This window comes from Cnephaeus nilssonii, assembly GCF_951640355.1.
Source record: "Cnephaeus nilssonii genome assembly, chromosome: 13".
In the NCBI taxonomy this organism is placed as follows: Eukaryota; Metazoa; Chordata; class Mammalia; order Chiroptera; family Vespertilionidae; genus Cnephaeus; species Cnephaeus nilssonii.
Window position 1 is genome coordinate 19,888,526 of NC_137084.1, and position 24,212 is coordinate 19,912,737.

At 40.2% G+C, this 24,212-nt stretch overlaps 2 protein-coding genes across 5 annotated transcripts in view; both read left to right on the forward strand.

Annotated features, from left to right (window-relative positions):
- The window catches only part of ZFP91 (ZFP91 zinc finger protein, atypical E3 ubiquitin ligase), a 33,647-nt gene extending 21,677 nt beyond the window's left edge, over nt 1-11,970 (forward strand). Inside the window, exons 3-11 of one of the 4 annotated variants that reach the window (XM_079789080.1) lie at nt 325-537; nt 782-818; nt 1,717-1,815; nt 2,605-2,739; nt 4,955-5,005; nt 5,404-5,482; nt 6,697-6,811; nt 7,835-7,934; nt 8,280-11,966. In XM_079789080.1, coding sequence (XP_079645206.1) covers nt 325-537; nt 782-818; nt 1,717-1,815; nt 2,605-2,739; nt 4,955-5,005; nt 5,404-5,482; nt 6,697-6,811; nt 7,835-7,934; nt 8,280-8,790 — 1,340 coding nt within the window. In that variant the 3' untranslated portion in view covers nt 8,791-11,966. Of the gene's footprint in view, nt 1-324; nt 538-781; nt 819-1,713; nt 1,816-2,604; nt 2,740-4,954; nt 5,006-5,403; nt 5,483-6,696; nt 6,812-7,834; nt 7,935-8,279 lie in introns of all 4 variants that reach the window. The other 3 variants (XM_079789079.1, XM_079789082.1, XM_079789081.1) reach the window with 3 other exon arrangements.
- A 200-nt stretch (nt 11,971-12,170) lies between these two features.
- Nucleotides 12,171-23,040, forward strand: CNTF (ciliary neurotrophic factor). The gene is made up of 2 exons (XM_079789110.1): nt 12,171-13,571; nt 14,991-23,040. Exons 1-2 carry the CDS (start codon nt 13,458-13,460, stop codon nt 15,477-15,479), a joined length of 603 nt encoding a protein of 200 aa, XP_079645236.1. The 5' UTR covers nt 12,171-13,457; the 3' UTR covers nt 15,480-23,040.
- Nucleotides 23,041-24,212: the final 1,172 nt, after the last annotated feature.

A 24,212-nucleotide genomic window follows, 5' to 3' on the forward strand; every position in this document is an offset into this window, starting at 1 on the left:
TTTCTCTAAAAAAAATGCTTACTGTGCTAGCTTGTTTGGCTCAGTGGATAAAGCATCAGCTTGTGGACTTGGAGGATCCCGGATTTGATTCCAGTCAAGGGCATATGCCAAGGTTGTGAGTTCGATCTCTAGCAGGAAGCAGCCAATGATTCTCACTCATCACTAATGTTTCTATCTCTCTCTCCCTCTCCCTTCCTCTCTGAAATCAATAAAAAATATATATATTTAAAAGTTTACCTTCTTGATTGAATTTACAATAGTAGATATACAAGTATAATTTTTGGTTAACTATCAACTTAAAAAGAATGATATGTTTTCATCTAGATCCCAAGGAAGAGAAAAAGGAAGAAGACGATTCTACCCTCCCTCAGGAAGTTTCCATTGCTACAACTAGGCCGAGCCGGGGCTGGCGCAGTAGCAGCAGGACATCTATCTCTCGGCATCGTGACACAGAGAACACCCGAAGCTCTAGGTCCAAGACTGGCTCATTGCAGCTCATCTGCAAATCAGAACCAAATACAGATCAGCTTGATTATGGTATGGGGCAAGCAGATAATGGTTATGTAAGAACCATTGTCTGTTGCTTTTAAATGTAATGCTAAACATTTACCAAAATAGCTTAACTTTCAGGGGTAGATGTGGTGATATAGGGAGGGTTCCTTTTTTTTGACAATTTGTAGATATTCTCCTTTTGTGTGATTACCTGAAGCAGTAATTTGGTCTCTTAGCTGCAAGGAGAAAACTACATAGGTAATGTTTTGTTTTGGCTTTATTTTTCTAGAAGTTGCAGAAGAGCATCAATCTCCAGGTGGCATCAGGTAAGAAACATTTCATATTTCATGTCGGGAACATAGAACACAATCACATTAAATTCTTAAAGTTGTTTTCTATTTGAATTTTGAGCTATAACAAAGAAAGTAACTTCAGAAGTTTTGGTATTTAGTTTAAATCCCACTTTGTTGTTGTTTTTTAATCCTTACCAGAGGATTTTTTTTCCCCCCATTGATTTTAAGAAGAGTGGAGGGGGAGTGGGAGACAGAGAGAGGAGAGAGAGCGATGTAAGAGAGAAACATCGATTGTTTGTCTCCTGCACGTACCCAACCAGCGCCGGAAATTGAACCTGCAACCCTTGATAGGGGAATTGAAACCGAGACCCTTAGGCCAGGGCTCTAACCAATGAGCAACACCTGCCAGGGCCCACTTTGTTCTTGATTATAGAGCCATGACCATGTAAACTGTAGCTATATAGTTCAGAAATCATTATCTCAAGCATCTTCTGTGTTCTGGTTTAGTCCATGCTTGGCACTAATATGAAATGAGGTTGTTTAGACCAGGGTTTTGAAATGTTATCAATATCTTTGATTTTTATGTATTCTTTTGTCAGTTGATATGTGTTTTTTGATACAACAGATTACTAAAGATAGTATTATAAAGTCCATTGGATTTTAGCCCATCACACCATTGAACAGTCATCACCTTGACTTTGTTTAATAAAGTGATAGCATATCTAGCATTTTTAGTTAAATTTTTTCTTCAGGATAGAGCAGCTAGATGCAGTTCAACTAGATCATAAGGATAAAAATTCTAGATAACTTACTGTGAATCTTTGTCTACCTCCAAAAAAATTTACTTAATAACATATACTAAATTAGAAAATCCCCTCAGATTCAATCTTTACAGCTAGAATTTCTAATCTTATTTGCTTCTTTTTAGTAGTGAGGAGGAAGAAGAAGAAGAAGAGATGTTAATCAGTGAAGAGGAAATACCATTCAAGGATGACCCAAGAGATGAGACCTATAAACCCCACTTAGAAAGGTATGTCTCATTTTATTCCAGACATGTCAATGAAAAATAAGTTTGGAAAGCACTGTTGCATGTTTTTGCTTTGGCTTTTTGCCAAACTAATGGGTATAGACTTAATTTTATTTTATTTATTTATAAAATATTTTTATTGATTTCACAGAGGAAAGGAGAGGGAAAGAGAAATAGAAACATCAATGATGAGAGATAATCATTGATTGGCTGCCTCCTGCATGCCCCCTACTGGGGATTGAGCCCACAACCTGAGCATGTGCCCTTGACTGAAATCAAACCTGGGACCCTTCAGTCCACAGGCTGACACTCTATCCACTGAGCCAAACCAGCTAGGGCTAGACTTAATTTTAAATGGATAATTAATTATGCATGCACTTATTTTGCAAATCTAACATTCTTATTGCCCCTCTTACAACCCTTTCTTCCATTATAGAACTTTACTTTGATCATATCCATATTATTATGATGTCTGCATGTTTTATTGTAATAAGATATCATGTATTGCCTGAATACTTGGAATTTTCTGCTTTTATTTTGTTTCTCTTTGTAACTATAGTGAGATTTCGTTTTAGGGCATCATTAGCCTTTGGTGGAGGTCATCCCATAGACTTGGAATATTTGTCATTACTGTGCATATGAGGAATGGTTAGCTGGAAATCACATTTCATGAGCCAAGGATCATCATTCTATAATAAATCCATGATAACCCCAGGCTTTACCTTGTTATCAAGTTTTCCTTGAAAGGATACTTTGCTAGATACCAATGTTGAAATGTATTTGTGCTTTCAGGGAAACCCCAAAGCCACGGAGAAAATCAGGAAAAGTGAAAGAGGAGAAAGAGAAGAAAGAAATTAAAGTGGAAGTAGAGGTAGAGGTGAAAGAAGAAGAGAATGAAATTAGGGAAGATGAGGAACCTCCTAGGAAGTGAGTGAGCAATTACTACTAAAAATGGAAACTTAACATTTTGAAAGCACTAGTGGAAAAAAAGTGGGAGTGTGAGGGGAGATGCTGACATATACATATAGGGTGGGGTAAAAGTAGGTTTGTAGGTCTTATGGAAAATAATAAAGTAAATAATAATCTATACTAATAAAAGGGTAGTATGCTAATTAGACCGGACATCCATCCAGACGTCCTTCTGGACAAAGCCATGGTGGCAGGGGTCGAGGCAGAGGTGGTTAGGGGCGACCAGGCTGTCAGGGGAGGGCAGTTAGGGGTGACCAGGCCAGCAGGTAGAGGCGGTTAGGAGTGATCAGGCAGGCAGGCAGGTGAGCGGTTAGGAGCCAGTGGTCCCAGATTGCCAACTTCTGGATGTCCAACATACCCTGAGGGGTCCCAGATTGGAGAGGGTGCAGGGCGGGGTGAGGGGAGACCCCCCCCCCCAACCCCCATGCACGAATTTTGTGCACGGGGCCTCTAATCTATCCTCCTATATAATAAAAGAGAAACATGTAAATTGACCGTACCTATGCTACGCTCACCAGCCAATCAGGAGTGAGTACGCAAATTAACCTGACAAAGATGACAGGTTAATTTGCGTACACAGGCGCCGGATGGAGAGCAGAGTGGGAGAGCCGGCAGAGAGTGGAGTGCACTCTGCACACCAGACAGAGAGCAGAGAGGAGAGCTAGTGGCTTGGAGGACTTGGCAGAGCAGGAGGCCTTGGGATGAAGACAGAGCAGGAAGGGAAAACCAAGAGCGCGGGGAGCACCAGGAATGCTGGAAATCGTAGTTCTGGTGGCAGACATCTCCTAGACACTAGAGCAAAGTGAGCCTGGAGCAAGTTACTGTTGCAGTGGGGAATGGAGGGAAAGCAAAGGTGAGAGACATAAGTAAAATCAGAGTGTCTAGGAAAAATTAAAGGGGAGATATCCTAAAACTTCCAGGAAATCTCCAATGAAGCAAAGAAAAAAAAAAAAGCCTCTATTATTCTGTGAGCAACAAACCAAACTGGGTTGGGGTCTCAGACAATTCGCTCATATGATTGCAGAGACAAACAGAAACTCCTGGATTGGAGAGGGCTCTCCTGAGGGATCCCAGATTGGAGAGGGTGCAGGTCGGGCTGAGGGACCCACCCCCCGTGCACGAATACTCGTGCACCAGGCCCCTAGTATATATAAAAGCCTAAGTGACCATTTGCCCGGTATGATGCACACTGACCACCAGGGGGAAGATGCTCAACACAGGAGCGGAAACCACAGGCATGTAAACATGGAACAGACGATGAATCTCAGAGGGAAGGGGGGTGTGAAGAGATTAATCAAAGATCATATATGCATATTAGAGGCCCAGTGCATGGATTTGTGCATGGTGGGGTCCCTCAGCCTGGCCTGTGGGGATCAGGCTGAAACCGGCTCTCTGACATCCCCCAAGGGGTCGCAGATTGCCAGGCTGTGGGATCCCACCGGTGCATGAATCCGTGCACCGGGCCTCTAATACAGTAATAAACTGTTTCCTGTACTTACAACTGTAAACCTATTTTTGCCCCACCCTGTATTCCTGCCTTGAGCAGCTAACAATTGTATTGCAGAGACTCTTCTCAAAAAAAGCTTGAAAAGTGTAATTCAGAGGTGGTAATTAAAGACATACAAATGAATAGGCAAGACAGTAAGTTATAAGGATGCAGAAGGAGTAGAACAGCAAGAAAAAGTATGGCAAATGATGTAATAACCTTGATCAGGTAAAACCTTTCTTATATAGCAACCATTTCTCGTTGCAGTAATAAGATTTTTGTGTGTTTAGGCTTTCTGGTTCTAGTGCAAGGAGACTATAGTTTATATTTTTAGGGTTTTTTAGATAATAGAATCTTTTACTCTACTCTTTAAATTAATATTTAAGTGGTATACTTTTCACTGAAACAACTCTTCAAGTAGTAACCTTGAGGTTTATCCAAATCTTCTATAGTATTGTATACTATAGTTTATGAACAGTATATTTTTAACTTATGATGGAGACTTTTTGGAAAGTAAAATTACTGCGAGTGAAATCTTGGTTTGGTTTGCCAGATATGTTAGTGACTTTATGTATTCTGTTACCTGTTCTTTGGTCTTGAATATATATGTCTTCAGCCGTCCTTCACTCAATAAACTTCAATCCAGAATATGTGGACAGTTTACTTTTTTTAAAATTATTATTATAGGAGAGGAAGAAGAAGAAAAGATGACAAAAGTCCACGATTACCCAAAAGGAGGTGAGGATTTGTACTCCTGTGTTTTACCTTGTTTTTGGTGGTAGGCATTTTACTCACCTATGCCCTTATAATAATCCTGCAGGAATGGACAAAAACAACTTTATTAGTGTCCATGATGCAGAGGTACTGTGTTTTTATTCCCACTGCAGGATCCGAGTGTTTCTAAAAATCTTAATACTTTTTTACCCATTGGGGATATGGGATTGCTAATTTATTTTGTGTTATTTTTTGTATAAACATTATTAAACATTTTGCAATTGCTGGTTACTTCTAACAAATTATATGGAAACTGTAATAATAGTATAAACTTGGTATTTCCTAATAGTGCAGTTTGAGTTGAAGGTCACTGGGCAGACTGTATCTTCTCTTGCTAACTTTTCTCTTACATGCTGATTTAGAAAAAAGCCTCCAATCCAGTATGTGCGTTGTGAGATGGAAGGATGTGGAACCGTTCTTGCTCACCCTCGCTATTTACAGGTCAGTGAAGTTGTGTAAGACAGCCTTCCAGGTTATGTTCCATTACTAGTTTTCAAGCTTCATGGAACTTTATGATGTGTGATTTTGTGTAAGCTTTATCATTAACATGCGATGTCAAGAAAAATCTTTATTTAAACATAAAATTAGTTTATTCATTGGTTTAAAAAAAAAAAGAGGAAGAGAAGTGTCTTAAGAACCTGAGCCCAAATGGAGGATTTTCCTTGTAATTTTAGAAAATTCCAGTGTTTCCCATTATAGTGCAAATACTTTTGATATAATATTATTATAATGATACACCAAGACAAAGGAGAACAGATTTTATTTTAATGTGTATTTTTAAAAGATAAATTTAGTAACTCACACCAGTGATTTCTTGAATACTGTTTAAAATAAATTAAAAATTTTTAGTTTGCAGGGTTTTTTAGAAGTGAATAGATTTTTTAAAAATAGGAATAAAGATAACAGTTTATTTTTAGGTCTCACAGAAAATATGAAAGTGAATACAAATCACTAAAGCCTAGGAAATGCCTGTTTGATATTTAGTTTAGCAGCAAATACAACATGAGATTCAGGCCTTACTTTCTGTTTCGGTTCTGTTACAACAATGATAGCTAGTGTTCTTGTGCTATGTATCATTTGCTACATTAAGCACCATGCATTATATGATCTTTAGATCCTTACAACACTACAAGACAGGTGATCTCCATTTTACAAATGAGAACTGGAGCTTACAGTATTAAGTGCACACCTCCTGAGATCATGCTCTTCGTAAATGACAGGCCCTGATTGGAATCACAAGTTTATTTCTGTAGCCTATGTTCTTAACTATCTGTATATATATATAAAAGCCTAAGCGACCGAACAACCAGTTGCTATGATGCGCACTGACTACCAGGGGGCAGACACTCAACTCATGAGCTGTCCCCTGGTGGTCAGTGCTCCCACAGCCAACCTCCCACAGTCCGTCTCCCCAGCCGCCAGCCAACCTCCCGCGGTCCCTCCCTCCCCCACCCTCCCATCAGCCCTGATCACCAGCCAGGCTGAGGGACCCCACCCATGCACGAATTCGTGCACTGGGCCTCTAGTTTGATTATATAGCCTCTCTGTCCATATACAAAGTATTTGATTTTTCTTCAGCACTTTGACTTAGCAAAGGAACAGATATCTGAGAAGCCTTAATTTTTATCCCTCTTCACTTTCTTTTACTGTTTTAGCACCACATTAAATATCAGCATTTGCTGAAGAAGAAATACGTATGCCCTCATCCCTCCTGTGGGCGACTCTTCAGGCTCCAGAAGCAACTTCTGCGACATGCGAAACATCATACAGGTACTTTCAAAATAAAATTTTTCAGCAAGTATATAAATGCACTGTACTTTTAAGTGCAAGTGGTAATTATGTTCTTTTTCTAACATAAATCTTAGAAGAATCTATAGTCAAGTATGAGAGAAAGGTGGAAAAGTAAAATATAATGACATAAATTTTACAAGGGATGACCTGCCGAATCAGCATCTGCATTTAACAAGGTCTCTTGGTGGTTCCTATGTACATTCAAGCTTGAGAAAAACTTGGCTCTTCTCCCATACTTAATTTTAAAACTGTTTGGGGTGGAATATAGGATTAATTTTGTTATTCTTTGCCTTTTAACTTATCCTTGTGTTTTCACTCTATTTGTAGTAATATTAAGTGAAAGGCATAGAAAATGTACTGGTCATTCATTCAACAAATGGTATTAAGCATCTGTTTGTGCACCCTCTTGTGAACCAAGTGATGAAGTAATTAAGTACGATGCTCCTTTGCCACATAGATTCCACAACGTTATCAAATTCATCAAAAATCCTATGAAATTTGAAGGGCTTGTGAAATGACAGGGTGGTAGTTGAATGGTGTAGATGATGTGGGATAGGAGAATAAGGTAAATACAGGTTCTGTGCAGTATATTTGATAGCAGCAATTGGAGTCTATTGAGAGAAGTATAAATTGTTTATCTTGGGTAACATTTTTAAAGAATAAAATTCATGAAAAATGTAGTTACTGACTTGCCAAGCAATTTATCCAAGATCTGGATTGCTGGTAAAATTAAGATTAGGATTTTAGTTCTCATATATTCCCATTGAGGTGGTTTTTTTAAAAATAGGTCCTTACACTACTGAATGCATGGAGTTAAAAAAGAAACAAAACAGAACTGTATATTCTAAATTTTTGTTTATCCAATTTTTATATATTGAAAACAGTGTTGCTCTTACTCTGAAATTGACCTGCCCGATCATCTGCTTACTTATTGTAAACTAGGAAAAAAAAATACTTAAAGGGTTTCTGAATGGAAAACGAACCACAATTTTTTCTTCCTAGATCAAAGGGATTATATCTGTGAATACTGTGCTCGGGCCTTCAAGAGTTCCCACAATCTGGCAGTGCACCGGATGATCCATACAGGCGAGAAGCCATTACAGTGAGTACTTATTTATTGGTAAACATCTAGGTGAGAAGTACATTTATTTACCCCACTTGAGGGTTAGCCCTTTATAAACAGTTAAGCTTCTGCTATTCTTTACTTTTACCAAATTAGAGTGGGTATGGTTTGGGTGAGCCTACTTAGTGAACTTTTTCTTTTGTTGTTTAAACAAACAGAAGAAAAGAAGTCAGATTAGTGTTCCATCTGGTAACTTTTTCTAGTCTCTCACAAGAAGTATATGTTACTCTATTACTTATGTATGTGATCTCTAAATCACACCTGACTTTGAATAAGAACTCTTTATTTCTATATCTGATCAACCATTTCTTTTCCTCTCCTTAGATGCGAGATCTGTGGATTCACTTGTCGGCAAAAGGCATCCCTTAATTGGCACATGAAGAAGCATGATGCAGACTCCTTCTACCAGTTCTCTTGCAATATCTGTGGCAAAAAATTTGAGAAGAAGGACAGCGTAGTGGCACACAAAGCAAAAAGCCACCCTGAGGTGCTGATTGCCGAAGCTCTGGCTGCCAATGCAGGCGCCCTCATCACCAGCACAGATATCTTAGGCACTAACCCAGAGTCTCTGACACAACCTGCAGATGGTCAGGGTCTTCCTCTTCTTCCTGAGCCCTTGGGAAACTCCACCTCTGGAGAGTGCCTCCTGCTAGAGGCTGAAGGGATGTCAAAATCATACTGTAGTGGGACGGAACGGGTGAGCCTGATGGCTGATGGGAAGATCTTTGTGGGAAGCAGCAGCAGTGGGGGCACTGAAGGGCTGGTCATGAACTCGGATATACTCGGTGCTACCACAGAGGTTCTGATTGAAGATTCAGACTCTACTGGACCTTAGTAGAAGGGAAGACTTTAGGCACTGGGACAGCTCAGACTTTGTATTTAAAAGATAAAAAGGACAAAAAAAAAAAATTTAAAGCATTTAAGATCTAGTAAAATAACTGAAGGGCCTGCTCTTTCCAATGTGGATCACAGCACACACACATACATCCACTCTCTCTCCTCCCTCTTCTGTCCCCTTTATAAAACTGATGTTGCCTTTACCAGAAAGGTAGACAAAAAATACAAAGCTCTTAAAGCGAAGATTATCCTCATGCTCGGTTCCAGCCAGGCAGACTTCCTGCTGATTAGCAGATTCCCTTTCCCAACCTGTAAATCTTACATGTTCTGGATCAGCTTTTAACTCTTAGTAGTATATACTGTCCTCTAAATCCCTTCTCCTCCTTTACTGCTGCCCTATGGTCTGGCTTCTACCCACTGCAGCACACTTAGTCTCAAAGTATCATATAATTCTAATCTCTGGAGGCTGGCAGCTTGACTTGGCACTTTAGGGCCCCTTAGCAGGGTGAGCTGTTAAAACAGCACACATCTCTCACCCCCTTTTCCTCCGTTCCTCACCTGGTTTCAGAAAGGAAGGATACATACATGGGGACCACTTTGACCCCAGCACCTCAATCCTCCCAATACCTTTATATGGCTCTCAGTGGTGCTCACTTGCTTGGAAGCAGGCTCCCAACAGGGAGGGGGCTGCCCTTTACATGGTCTCTTTGACCATAGGACAGGGCTGCATATCAGTGAGACAGAAAAGTCCCAGTTTAATGGCAGAAATTTGCACTTTGAACATGTGTGTTTTTGTGTTGTGGAACCTGAGATTTCTTATTTATTAACGGAAAGTCTGATTTTTTTTTTCTTTTTTTGTCTTTGTTGCTATATTTTGTGGGGCTGGGAGAGATTACATTATTCTGACATGGGGTCCTTTCCATAAGAGGTACTTTTGAAGGCAAGGTATAGGGTTGAAGAAGCACAGCCAGCCTCTAAAATCATAGCTCTCCAGTGGCCTTTAAGCTGGTCCTCAGCACTAATAAAATCACTACAGTAGCTTAGTGCTTTTTCAGAAGCCTTTTTAGGGGAGAATGTTATATTTGTGGTCATTAGTGCTCTGTGAGTTTTTAGAACATTGAGATTTAGGAATTTTGAGAGGATGAGGAAGGTTATTCAGGGTCTGAATTACAGATACGAGATTTTCTCTTGTGAATTTGTTTTTATTTTTATTTTGTCCCCATCATTTCTTTACACATACCTCCCTATTGACCCAACTCTGGCCCCTTGCTTTGTTTTTGTTTTTGCTTTGCTTTATCATTGGCTCATTCCAGCTCCCGATTAGTGAAGGACACTGCCATTAGTGAAGGAATAGTCTAGGAGTCGTACAATTTTAAGTCAAAGAAAATTGCTGTTTTGTTTCCTAAGTTTAGTAACACTTCAGAAGAAAAAAAGGCTCCAATAGACAAAATTAATGTAATAATAGCTTTGGCTCCCACCTGAAATTCTGGGAATTACCATTTCCCTTGAAATAGGGATTTTCAAGGGATGGATTGCTTATTACTGTCCATGAGAGAGGCAGGTAATGTTTTTGTATAAGTTCTTAACTCCCAGAAGACAAAAACCTATTTGGGCTCGTTTTTAGGGAATTAAAAGGGCAATTTTTGTCCTGTGTACCTCAGAAGCTGGAATTCAAGGCTTGCCCTATGCATTGTTTGTCAGAAATGTGCGATGGCTGTTGGAAAGAATGAAGTTTTGCTGAGAACAAAATAAGGAACAGCTTGTTTTTCACAAACACTAAAACTACAAAGTTTATCAATTTTCTCTTTGATTTTTTCCCCCCAAGAAGAGGGTAACAAAATGTCATCTCTGAAATAGGCGTACTTGACACCCACTAGTGCCCGTGGCTGGGATACCAGGGAGTGGGGAGTGAGGCACCTACAGTGCACAGTCTTAAATGCACTATTGTTTCTCTTCAGTGTGTGGCAGCATTGCCATCCCTCCAGTGTGGGGGTAGAAAGTGGAATAAGGATAGAAGGGATGTAGAATGTGCTTTCCTGCCCACAGTAAGGATTTGGAGTTGACTTTGGTATGTTGATTAGATACGAAAATATACATAACTGATTGGGTGGGTCTACAACAAAATTGTTCTCCCCTCCCCCCCACATAAGTCTATTTTGTACTGTTTCACTAGCTAACATCCATTCCCCATATTTACCTTTGTCTTCATTACATTTATTTTATCCTTTGTGTCCATAATTACATTTTTGGTAGTTAGTAATGATATACTTTAGTCATGCACATGAAAGCAAACTGCATTAAAATAAATCTTTATGAGATAGAGGTAAATATGTTCTCACACTCCTCTCCCTGTCAGAGTTCTAATAATTGAAACTATCTGTTCTTTCTCCCTTTGTTGTCCTCTTCATAGCTACCATTTGCCTATAATATGCTTCAATAAATTATAGCAGTTTGCAATAAACAAGTATTTTTCATGGACTTTATCTTTTTCCTTTTGAGATGAGGATGCTAGCATAGGAAAGAATTGGTGTATGTACTGGGCCCTCTTTTTTTCTTTTCTGCTCTTCATGCTGTTTACTTCGTTGTCCTTCCAAGGAGCTCTTTTAATCTTAAAATTCTGCATTTCTTACTTTTAGTCAAATTCTGTTATCCTTTTCCTCCACTGCATATCCTCCATCTTGAATTGGCAATTCTAGATTCTGAAAATTTAGTTGAGATACAAGCATTATTTCTGTGCTTCCCCCTTGTTTGATTGCCCAGGATTATTTTGCATAATTGAGACCTAATATGCTTCAGAAAGTTTAGATAAACACTGGCCAGGATTACTGGGAGTAAAAAAATATATATATATTAAGGTATGGAAAGGCATCCACATAGAGCACTTGAACCTCCTTTGTACTTGTTTGGAGAAAAATTATAAAGAGTGTATTAAATCTGAGGTTATTACAGTCTGGTTGTTTGAAATTCCATTTTTCTCTCCTGTCTTTTTCCCACTTTCCAATGTACTCAAGAAGATTGAAAAATTGTAATGGATCAATTTAAAATATTTTTATTTCCTAAAAGCCTTTTTGCCTATTGTAATGTGCAGGACCCTTCTCCTTTTATGGGAGAGATAGGTAGTTACCTGAATCTAGGTTGAAAAGTTATGTAAAAAGAAATTATAATAATAAAAGGGATACTCTGCTTTTCAAATTCTTGTTTTCTCTTAATCTAGGTAAGACATATCCAAAATAAGTATGTAAAGAAGAAAATAAAAATGTCTTCATGGAAGCAACTGGTCTTCCTTGGTTGTACTGAGTTACAGGTGTCCCAGGGTGAAACAGTTGATGCAGCTAAATAAGAAAAGCAGGTGCCCTTGGAGCAGGCTTTATGTGGCAGATACTGTTTGCTCTGTGGAAAATCGGGGGGTGGGGTTAACTTTTGACTGTGTTTAGTTCTTGATTTATGATGCTGATATGCCATGTGATGAGTTGACAAAGTACTAACTTTAAAAAAAAATAGTATCCTTTTATCTAAGTGAAAGGCTACTGTGACAGCCACCCATGCTTCATTTCTTTCTCTCTTGTTTTCCTCTTGTTTACCTATGGACATTTGCACCTGAGAAGGCATGTTTCAATTTAGAGGCAATGTCTATGATAGGAAATAGAGAAAGCTAATTAATTCATTTGCAGTTGAGACTTGCAACTTCTACCAGTTAGCACCATCCTCTAACCTGCTGAGTTAAGTGCAATAGAATAGCAACTCTACAGCTGCTTTGAAACTCTTTTGCCCTCATTTCAAAGCCCAACTCATCTTATTTTGTTAAGAAGCATGTGGTATACTGCGATAAGGAAGAAAAAGAAAAACATGTTGTCACTTGAGTGAGACTGCCTTAGTAATGTTACCATGTCAGGGTTGGGTGTTGACTGTCCTTTGGAAAAGAACAGGCCTAAACAGTATCTTCTTCATCCTGTAGCTATGAGGAAGGCACTGTGATTGAGATCAGAGATGCCTTCTTAGCTCATTTTTAATCAAATGTAAGTTAACTTTAAATACACAGCAAAAAGATGGGAGTAAAAAGAAGCTGTATTTTTTAAAGGACCTTTTTCACATAAACTTTGTTTATGTAAGATGAGGTAAATAATACTTATCTCAGAATCATTCTGAAGATCAAAAGGCCTTGAGCAGTGCCTGGCACAGGATAGGTACTTAATAAATGGCAGCTATATCAATAATGATGTAATATTATTGAAGACTACCAGGCCAAAAAGAAAAAGAAAAGGACATAGCACAAGGGAGAGTGTAATAAAATGAACTGATATGTGTATATAAAATAGATTACATTAGGTATCATGAGGATTAGTGTGATAGTGACCTTGTTGCTAAGTGCAAAAGCAAAACAATGACATAAAAACAAGTAGGCTAGGCACTCAGTGGAGGAGAGAGATGGAGGCAGACGCTGCAGGAAAAAAGCTGAGTAAAAGGGGCCTTTGATTCCACAGGCACAAAAATCCACAGCCAGGAATTTGCTGCCACCTCTGAGTCAGGCAGGGGGTGGGGGTAGGGAACGCCATTCCATTAGAGAATGCCCAGTGGATTTAGTCTGAGTGTCACATTTCTTATTTGGAACAGTGTAGACAGAAACAAACTCAGCTCACTTGTTTCCTGGGACAGTTGAGTTAGGGGATGGCTTTCGCAGAGCACTCATCGCTGACCCCTCACCGTCGGGATCTCTGTAGCCGCTCCATCTGGCTAGCAAGAAAGATTCGTTCAGACCTGACGGCTCTTATGGAATCTTATGTAAGTTGCCTATTTTGCTGTTGTCTATTTTGACTTCATCTATGCTGATCCAACCCTTTACCATCATGCTTCAGCCCCATTACCAATTATGAAAGCCCTAATACAGTCAGTTGTATAGTGGGCACATATCATTTGACATGGCCCCTTCCCTTAAGGAAACTTACATGAGTTTATTTCCTTTCTCTAGGTTTTTTAGGAGATTTGTTCCTGAGTAAGAAAATATCCATGGGTCGCTAGGTAGGGTTGGCTATATGTCTTGGAGGCTGTTCCTAATTTGATTGCCTACAATCTGAATTCTACCAGAATAGATTAACCATGAGCCCTCTAAGATTGGGTTCGTCATATAGGTTGTTATGAATTTTTGAACTATGTAAATGAAAGGCAGAGTAAGGTTTATAGGATTGGGGGAAGTGCAGTGTAAACCAAATCAATTTCTCCTATATAATATTAGCCACCCACTTTTTAATTAAACACATCAAAAGTGTTTCTGGAGTGCCCTGGCTTGGTGGTTTGGCGCATTGTCCCATGCACCAGAAGGTTGAGGGTTCCATTCCCGGTCAGGGTATACCTGGCTTTCAGGGTTGATCCCCAGTCGGGGCATGTACAGGAGGCAACCAATCGATGTGTCTCACATTGATGTGTCTCTCCTTCCATTCCTCCCTCTCTAAAATCATTATAAAAGGAAAAATGTATTTTGGGATCTAAACAGAAAGGTCACCTACACTATCAAGAGGGTTTCCTAGAAGATTCTCTGGGAAGTATTATATTCTTAAAGCATTAACCATGGGTTCCAGATTGGTTTTCTGATAGTGGAAGATTCTCTACCTAAGAACTGTTGTGAAAACACTCCAGACCCTGTGGAGAGTATCTGCACAGCCCCACTAGTTTTTCCAACTGATTTCCACTGAATCCTCTAAAGCAGTGGTCGCCAACTTTTCGGACCTCACGGACCACCAGTTGGCGATGGCTGCTCTAAAGGATTGTCCTCACTACGGAGAGTGGGCAATAGAGAAGAGACAATTAGAAAAATCCTATGGCTACATTCTAGGGCTTCCTCGCTGTGGCCAGTGTCTTCAAGTATGTTTAAAATACTTAAAAACTTCAGTATGATTAAAATGCCCAGGAGGAAGTTTGAAGTGGGAAGGAAAAGTTACTCCAGACAGTGGTTTTCAACCTTGAAAACCTAAGGAAAACGGCAGAGTCTCCCAAGAAAAATAAACAGGTAGTCAAAGCAATTTGTATAATTTCAGGGACAGTATCTCCCGAAAGTCCAATCATGGACCCTGAATCAAGAGTTTCTGTTCTACATTTTATTTTCTTTATCATTTGGGTCCATGACCAGGGAGGTGAATAAGATTTTATATGAGATTTAGGGGTTATTTAATTGAGAATGTGATGTTTTTCTGTATCCTTGGCCAGGTGAAACATCAGGGCCTGAACAAGGACATGGACCTGGATTCTGTGGATGGTGTGCCAATGGCAAGCACTGATCGGTGGAGTGAGCTGCCTGAGGCAGAGCGACTCCTAGAGAACCTCCAAGCTTATCGTACCTTCCATGGTATGTTGATCAGGCTTTTAGATGACCAACGGGTGCATTTTACTCCAGCTAACAGTGACTTCCATCAAGCAATACATACCCTTCTACTCCAAGTTGCTGCCTTTGCTTACCAGCTGGAGGAATTAATGGCGCTCCTGGAACTCAAGATCCCCCCCAGTGAGGCTGATGCGATGCCTGAAATTGTTGGAGACGGTGGTCTCTTTGAAAAGAAGCTGTGGGGCCTAAAGGTGCTCCAAGAGCTTTCCCAGTGGACAGTGAGGTCCATCCATGACCTTCGTGTCATTTCTTCTCATCAGACTGGGATCTCAGCACATGAAAGCCGGTATATTACTAATGACAAGAAAATATAGCAGTTAGTCCAGCTGGAGTGGCTCAGTTGGTTGAGCGTCATCCTGTGCACTAAAAGGTTGCTGGTTTGATTCCTGGTCAGGGCACATACCTGGGTTGCTGGTTCAATCCCTGATTGGGGCACATATAGAAAGAAGGCAGCTGATTGAAGTTCTCTCTCTCTCTCTCTCTCTCTCTCTCTCTCTCTCTCTCTCTCTCTCTCTCTCTCTCTTTCCTTCCCTTCGTCTCTGCCTCCCTTCCTCTCTCTAAGCATGTCCTTGGGTGAAGATCAATAACAACAACAAAAGTAGCAGTTACCCATCTCTTCCTTTCTTTTCTAATGGAATATTTATAGTTTTCTGAGGCCTCACTTTCCCATTCTTAAGTTTTTTAAAACCTTTGAGACCACAGGCATTTTCATCGAGTAGGGTTGGAGAACTGGACAAATGGGAATGCAGGTTTAATTGGGAGGATGGGAGTGATGCTGGGGCCGTATGGGAATGGGGCAGGGGCACCATTGTTCCACCTCAGTGCTCTAACCTTTTCTACCCACTAAGTAACCTCTACAGACATTTGACATTTAACAGCCTCATAGGCCACGTATATTTTTAACTCTAGTTCTGGAAGACTCTACTAAGAGGACTATACCAGGAAATTAAGAATCATGGACTCTATCCAATTCAAACTCTTGGATAATAAAAATAGTTACTAACACTTATTGAGTATCTACTATATTGAAGCAATATGCCAGGGGCTTCATGTATATTACCATTTTCACAACCATGATGAGGGACGTGGTGTTATTCCCATTTGGCAGATGAGGTAACAGGCTCACAGAAACATATAATTTATTTGAGATGACCCACCTAGCAAATGGTGCACTAAGTTTGAACCCAGATCTTTCTGACTTCAGAGCCTCTATGCCCTTCGCTTAGAGGCCTGATATGAACCTCTATCACTGTACCTTTGCCACAGAGGGTTGGAAAATGGATCCATGGAGTATATCCCTAGCACTGAACAAACAACCACCTTACGGTAGTCCCACTATCTGCAGTTTCACTTTCCATGGTTTCAGTTATCCATGGTCAACTGTAGTACAAAAATATTAAATGGAAAATTCCAGAAATAAGCAATTTATAAGTTTCAAGCTGTGTGCTGTCCTGAGTACTGTGATGAAATCTCATGCAGTCTGCTCCATCCCACCCTGGACATGAATCATTCCTTTGTCCAGGGTGGCCACGCTGTATACACTGACCCTCCCATTAGTCAGTTAGCCATCTCAGTTATCAGAGAGAGATCACATTCACTTAACGTTTATTACAGGGTATTGTTATAATTGTTTTATTCTTCGTTATTGTTCATCTTTTATTGTTGAGAAAAAACAGGGTTCTCTACTATCTGCATTTCAGGCATCTTCTGGAGGTCTTGGATGTCTCCCCATAGATGAGGGGGGACTACTGTACATGTCCTGCAGGGCACAATGTTAGTGTCAATGTTGTCCATACTTGTCAAAGAAGAGAGCAGTAGAGCTGTTAAGATTCTGCTTGGGGAAAAGATTAGGCTCACCTAACTTCTAAACTTGGGAAGCTGGGGGTGTGCGGTAATGCTTCATGCTTCCGAGTGTCCAATGTTGGTGAGTTCGGGGTTGGGCATACATTTATTATAATCAGCAAAGCTGCAATACAGTTACTAACCCAAGCATTCATGGACGATGCGGGGAATACTGCTCAGGTTAAAAAGTCACGGAACTACTTCACCACACATTCTCTGGACTTAGTCATGAGGAGAGGGTGAGGCCCACTCTGTCCCCAGTGGGAGAGCCAGTGCTACTAAAACAATACACAGCAAAGCCTCCATGCTTCACAACAAAGCGGCAGCACTCTGTGTTTAATGTCCTTGAGAGAAAGAGTAGGACAAGTACCCACCGGTAAACGAGGGCATTAATGGAAAAGTTCACTGGCAGTTGGGCCTATGAACTAGTACAAATGGGAATCCAAAAGTTCTCAGGTAGGTGTATCATTTCATAACCCCAATCAATTAAAGACGCAAGACCTTGGATTGGGGGTCCAAATAAATTTCATTTACCTATTTGAGGTTTTCTTGTGTTCTTAAATGGGCCATGAGTCAGAGAGAGCTAGCTCACATAGATTGCATGAGGTGGAATGGATGACTTCCTTAGGACCTTTCCCACATGGGTGCATGAAGTCAATATTATGTGAAAACTCTGGTAGAAATTAAGGCAATACAAGAGAAGTAAGGCCCTGTTGTCTAGTATGGAAACAAGGTTGTATGCCTATAAGAGATCAATACTAGGTTGGAGGTGTAAGGCATGGGTTTAAATGTTATGGAATTAAAGGAAGGAGCTCACCCTTACCAGTTTGGCTTAGTGAATAGATTGTTGGCCCGCAGACTGAAGGGTCCTGGGTTTGATTCCAGTCAAGGGCATGTACCTTAGTTGCAGGCTTGATCCCCAGTGTAGGGTGTGCAGGAGGCAGCTGATGTTTCTCTCTCATTGATGTTTCTAACTCTATCCCTCTCCCTCTCTGTAAAAATCATTAAAATATGTTTTTAAAAAAGGAGCTCAATGAGGACCAGAAATCACTTCTTCCTGGAGTGTTAGTTGTGTCTCAGTGGTTGGATGAGTACCAAATCAATAGAAATCATGACAGAAACAGTAAAAAGAAGAATGTGAGGCAATAATATCCATAGAGGACCAGCTACCCCCTTGAGGGTTATTGTTTGGTTTTATTTCATTTGTGATTTTGGTGTAGATCGATAGTCCCCCAGTTAGTGCATAGAGGTTTATTTAATTCAAGCTTTTCCTATTTAAATTGTTTCTTCTGCTTATGAGCAGTATTTTTGATAAAGTGCTGCTTATTGACGTGAAGTTCTTAACTTTATATAGTATTTTGGGCTCTTTGTTTAATGGAGAAAGGTGACTAGAAAATTTCTTAGTGGGAAATAAATAACATTACAAACTTGCTAAATCTGAAAGGCATGACCCCTCTTCAAGGGTTTTGCTTCTGTATTTGGATGTTGCAGTGCAGACACCTGCAGAAGTTTCAGGGATCCATGGAGCATGGCGTAAGCTCTGCTGAGTTGCACGTGAAGGAATGTTTATGCATAAGAGGCACATTTGAAGTGGCAGAGAGTCCAGAAAAGGTATAAGTACTAACCACTGACTGGGGGGAAATAGGAAGATGTGTAAGTGGCAGGTCTGTTGAGTGCACCTCCAGCACTGTGCTTTGTATCATTTCTTCAAGAAACTCGCTGGAGGGGGAAATGAGCACTTAGCTATAATAATAAAGACATGAACATGCATGGATCTGCATGTTAGACATTGCATCATGCTCGCCTGAAGTGGATGAAACAGACTGAATGAGGGGTTGACATTAGGCCAGGGCTATAGGTGCCTATCCTATAACAAAGGGAAAATGGTGACACTCGGAGTCTATATATTTTTAACCATCCACAATCCAAAAGAGATTCTTGATCTTTAGATTTCAACTCTTTTCCTCAGATCTGTATATGGATAGGATCTCTGGGGAAATAATATTTTTATATACATATAAACTATATATATATGTAAGTATATACATATAACCATATCCTATATGTGTGTATATGATTAAAGCGCACAAATTTAGTTTTTTGCCCCTAATCCTTATTTTGTAAAGAAGATTCCTTCCATCCCACTGTTTCCAGAAATGCTCCCTTCATGGGGAAAGAGACTGTTTTCCTGACTGTCAAAGAATCGCATGTGTGAGAGTTGATAACTTCCTCCTGAGAGCCATTTGGAAAAGATTTGCAAATTAGTACAAACTTGAAGGCCAAGCATAGAATAAAATTAGCTTTAAGATAATCAAGTTTGAGGGAAGTGAGAGTTTTAATAAAAATGGAAAGTGTAAAGTCATAGCCCTGGTATGGCTGTTATTTCAGGCCGCTGTGGATTAAAGCCCAACTGATGACTCATCGTGGTGACTGCTGGTCAAACCATGAGAGGACAAGTAAATATTTCAGGGAGACATATCTGAAATGTTTAGAATGGTTTTTGTAAATCCTCACCTTGTGAAATAGCTGAGAATAGGGTGGTGATGGGGAAATGAGCTTTCATCAGGATGAGAAAGGGGTTGGTGAAGAGGAAAAGGAGAAAGAAAATAGAATTTGGATATAACTTCAATTAATATTGTGTGCATGGGTGTATATGTGCGTTAATGTGTGTCGCCAGCATTGTTTAGGCCAGGACATTTAAAAGAATGGTTTGGCCTCTTGTCTCATTCCACCTAGGCTTGAAGCCTCAGATCCAAGAATGAACCCTCTGAATGATGATGGTACATTAAAAAAATGAATGTGACAAAAATTTCCTCTATCTGCTTAAAAGCTTTTATAGAGCTCAAAGGTCTACAGATAAATAAAGACAAAAAATATAATTTGTTCTTTTGATGTAATGTGTGTGGGGCATGAGATAAGAAAATCCACATGCATGTGACTCTTATAGTACTTGGGTGGATCAATTTTGGGCAAATAGAAAATAAAAGATGCAGGAAAGGCTCACAATAAAGATCTCACCTCAGCAATATCATGAGTTTGCTTCTTTTATTTCTGTATCTTTGGATGAACAAGAGGAATTTCAAGTGATTTCAACTTTGTAATCTTCCCAGCCAGGCCAGGCTCAATCAGGCGTGCTGGGTAAATCTCCATGAAGCCAGGCCCTTGGGTAAATCTCTGCAGGCCACTCAGCTTAGAAAAGGCAGACTGCCCTTATACCCGCCAGCTGGCTTGCAGATGGGGAAGGTTTTCTTTAATATGGTTTAATCTCAAGTATTTGAACTCCAATCAAACCTTTCAAAGACAGAAGAACTCTTGACTACCTCATTTCTGGTCAGTTTGAGGATAGAAACTGAGTTGTGGAAAATCGCATAGGGGAAAATATGAAAAGTTGCTAATAGATTCTGTGTTTTTCATCTACCTGTTTAAGGTGGCATATGAGTACTGCATTTACTTATGTCAGGCATCTCTACACTATTTCATGTCATTTAATCCTCTGAGATACGATCTCTCTTTCACAATGAGGGGAATGAGAATGAACATTACTGATCTAAGCCCCCTGCTCCAGTGCTATCTGATAGGACTGCAGTTTTAGTTCTGTCTCCGAAGGTCACTCCACCCCACTAGGAACACCTAGTAATTGAGGTCATCTTATCCTGAAATTCACTTGTTTTTGGACAAAGCCAGTGCCTACTTGTACCAAATCTTGCTCTATGGCAAGTTTTATGAAGTCTCTAAACTTTGGGACAAGTCACTTTTTCTGAGCTTCCTCATGTATGAAACAGAAAGGACAAATACTATCTTCATAGGTCGTCACATGATTTAGACAAACTTGAGTATCTGAAAGTGCTTACAAATGACATAGAAACATGCAGTGTATTTAAGGTCTGGAATAGCTTGGATTAATGTAAGACTTCAGACTGAGGAGAGAGTTCTGTAAGTTTCTCAGAGAAATACCAGCTGCTTCCCAGGATCCATCTGGTCACAGCCTAGACTTACACTCTGCCCTGAGTGTGGGCCTTTGGCCACTGGAGACTGACCCAGTCTCACACAGCCTCCAGGAGTCATCTGCCTGTGAAGAGTTGAGACTCAGGCTGTTCACTACACCCAGAAGATGGCTTTCACAGTAGGCGGGCCAGACAAGTTCTGGAGAAGCCTGGCAGGCTCTTTGGATAGCCAAGGAAACATGCAAACCAAGGCACCACCCAGGATGTGTTAAAGCCTGCATTTGGACGTATAGCTGTCCTGCCATATGTCAGCACCCTCCTGTTAATAAAGGAAGGAACTCAAACTTCATTTATTTCTATCCCAACATTAAACACAGCACAATGGAGTCAGAAAGGTTCAGTAATCCGTTCCAGTGTCCCAGCTAGAAAATAGAAGAATGAGAACTTAGTCCGGGACATTCCCTCCCCACTGCACCTTCCTGCTTCCCCGTTAGACCAACTTCATCTTAGGAAACATTGGGTATCTCTGTTTACATTCTTTTTACTCTTCACCCAGTGCTCTCTAGCATCCTTATCTCCAATCAGCCTTTGGGAGCCTGGGAATAGCAACTCAACACAAACTCTACTTTAACCAAGATACTAAAATGATTGTCATTATGAAAGTTGAGCATTCTTGCTCTGACTAGCCTGGGAACTTAAACTCTTTGAACTTTTCAGTCCTGTAGATAACTCTCATAATACCCCCTAAAGGACGCACGTATCCAGACCTCCTGACATCTATCACCAGACTGCCCAACATTTGACTAATAACCGTCCTGGACCAATCCTAGGGCTAAGAATATAGGACTGATTATTCTCAACAATGCACTTTTTAGTAAAAAAAAACCCTTAACTTTTCTTTTTTGGAACACCTTGGGTTTTTGCCTAGCTGTGTTCCAAGTTTGCAAACTCTAAGACCCTTGAATAAATATTTATTTCTAGCCAAAGCCTCCAAACTCTTCACGTCCTTTCGAAATATATGGTATCAGTATCATGGAATCTGGCGCTGCCGCTGGATTCCAGCAAGGTACCTTCTTGAGCCTTTGGTGCTCTGTCAGCTTCCTGACTGCTTCAGGATTCCAGTGGTGAGTTCTATTGGTTCAGAGCTTTAATTCTTGGCTCCTCTGATACTGGTTCTAGTAACTGGTGCCCTCTTTCTAAGTCTGTTTATGGAGGGACAACGACATTCATTCATTCTACAATGCCAGCTGATTTTATAGGCTGTCCTCTGCTAAATATTTGCCTTGATGGACTTCTGATAAGGACAGTTTGAAATTACAGTGGCCACTTTGGGTATCTTTTGAGATTCTGAAATTAATATGTTTACATTCACAATTAGAAAATCTTAGCTCTGCTAAACAAGCTGAGTGATATTTAGAGGCCCCTAAGAAATTCAATGGTTCAAAGATAGCCTCCCTTCAAGAAACAAATTTGAAACTAAAAAGCAAATTCTGGACTAAACAAAAAGAAATCTAAAGTCACTTATTATTGTGCAACTTCCTTGGCCAACCAATAAGAAAAAGATTTCATAGGGGAGCACCCAGGCATAAGTTCTATAAACCTGTTTTCCAGGCCCACTCCCAAAACTAATGAGCTTGCAGATAAACTCCCTGGGGCTTTTGACTGACATCCCTTTTGTCTTTTTTTGTCCAGCTGTGACACCTTTCAGGAGAATTTATCTTTAAGAAAATTTTTTTTTAATTTATTGATTTGAGAGAGAAAGGGAGAGAGAGAAAAACATCAAATTGTTACTCCACTCATTTATGCTTTCATTGGTTGATACTTGTATGTGCCCTGTCCAAGGATCGAACCCACAACCTTGGTATATCAGGACCATGCTCTAACCAACTGAGCTATCTGACCAGGGCCAAAACTTATATTTAACATGGAATTTTCATCCTCTAAAAGTCCCCAAAAGCTCCTTCCTAAGGAACTCTAGCTAGTTATATGTACAAATATTTTGGTCCCGCCTCATCTACCTTTTGAGTAAAACCAACCAACTTAGTCAAAATAATTTAAAATTCTAACAGCCATTAAATAAAAACTTTAATTCCACCTCCAGGGCCCTTCCTTAGAGAGGGAATCCTAAACCTCTTGGGGATGATGGAATGTATTCTTTGATTTGCAGAAGCTTCTTAAAAAACAAACTTACTGTAAAAAACAGCTCTAGAAGAATCCCAAAATAACTTTGGTCATCTGAGCAGGTAATGAAAAGCAAGAATCTCCTATAATAGGCTAATAAAAAAATTAAAGATGTAAGAAGTACCTAAAACAAAAGGCTGTAAGACCAATTGGTTTTTATCCTGTCTTTCCCAGGGATAGCTGTTGCCTGTGCCCTAAAGGCTTGGCTTGACTTTTTGCCTGCCTGGTGTTATTGAACAGAAAGAGTTCATCCACCCAGGGCTGGGAGAGCCAAACACTAGGCACCGAGAAATATTGCAGTGGAGAAATATTGGCTATTTATTTATGAATGGCACCATCCAGCAGAACGGGAAGCTAATACTCAAAGCCCAAACTCCCCGATGGCCTTTAGGTAACAGATTATATAGGGCAAAATCACAAGTCACCATGGGTTCGGGATTCCGGTTGTTGAGAGCTGATTGATCGGAAGTGAGGTAAGGATAGTTAATCATTTCTTCAGGTCTTGAGGACAGTTCTAAGGTCTGTTTCAGTGTCCCTCTGTTGGGAAGTAGCCAGAGGGTCATTCCACCTCAGGGCTCAGGAGCTGAAATATAACTTAGGTCAAGATGTTATCTTTCGCCTGCAGAGGTCCTGACCATGGGACCATTAATCAAGTCCAGGCACTGTCTTCTGCTGCCTGGGGGTCGCTGATGAGCAGGGGGCAACGTTAGGTCTCTAAGGGTTATAGAAGGAAAAAGAGAGAGATGGTTTCTAGAGCTAAAATTTAAATTTAGAATTTAAAACTAAATTTAATGGAAGTCATAGGACCCTCAGTTTCACTGGGAGGAGCAGGCTGTCAATTATTTATTTATTTATTTATTTATATTTTTAATAAATTTTATTGATTTTTTACAGAGAGGAAGAGAGAGGGATAGAGAGTTAGAAACATCGATGAGAGAGAAACATCGATCAGCTGCCTCTTGCACCCCCCCTACTGGGGATGTGCCCGCAACCAAGGTACATGCCCTTGACCGGAATCGAACCTGGGACCCTTGAGTCCACAGGCCGACGCTCTATCCGCTGAGCCAAACCGGTTTCGGC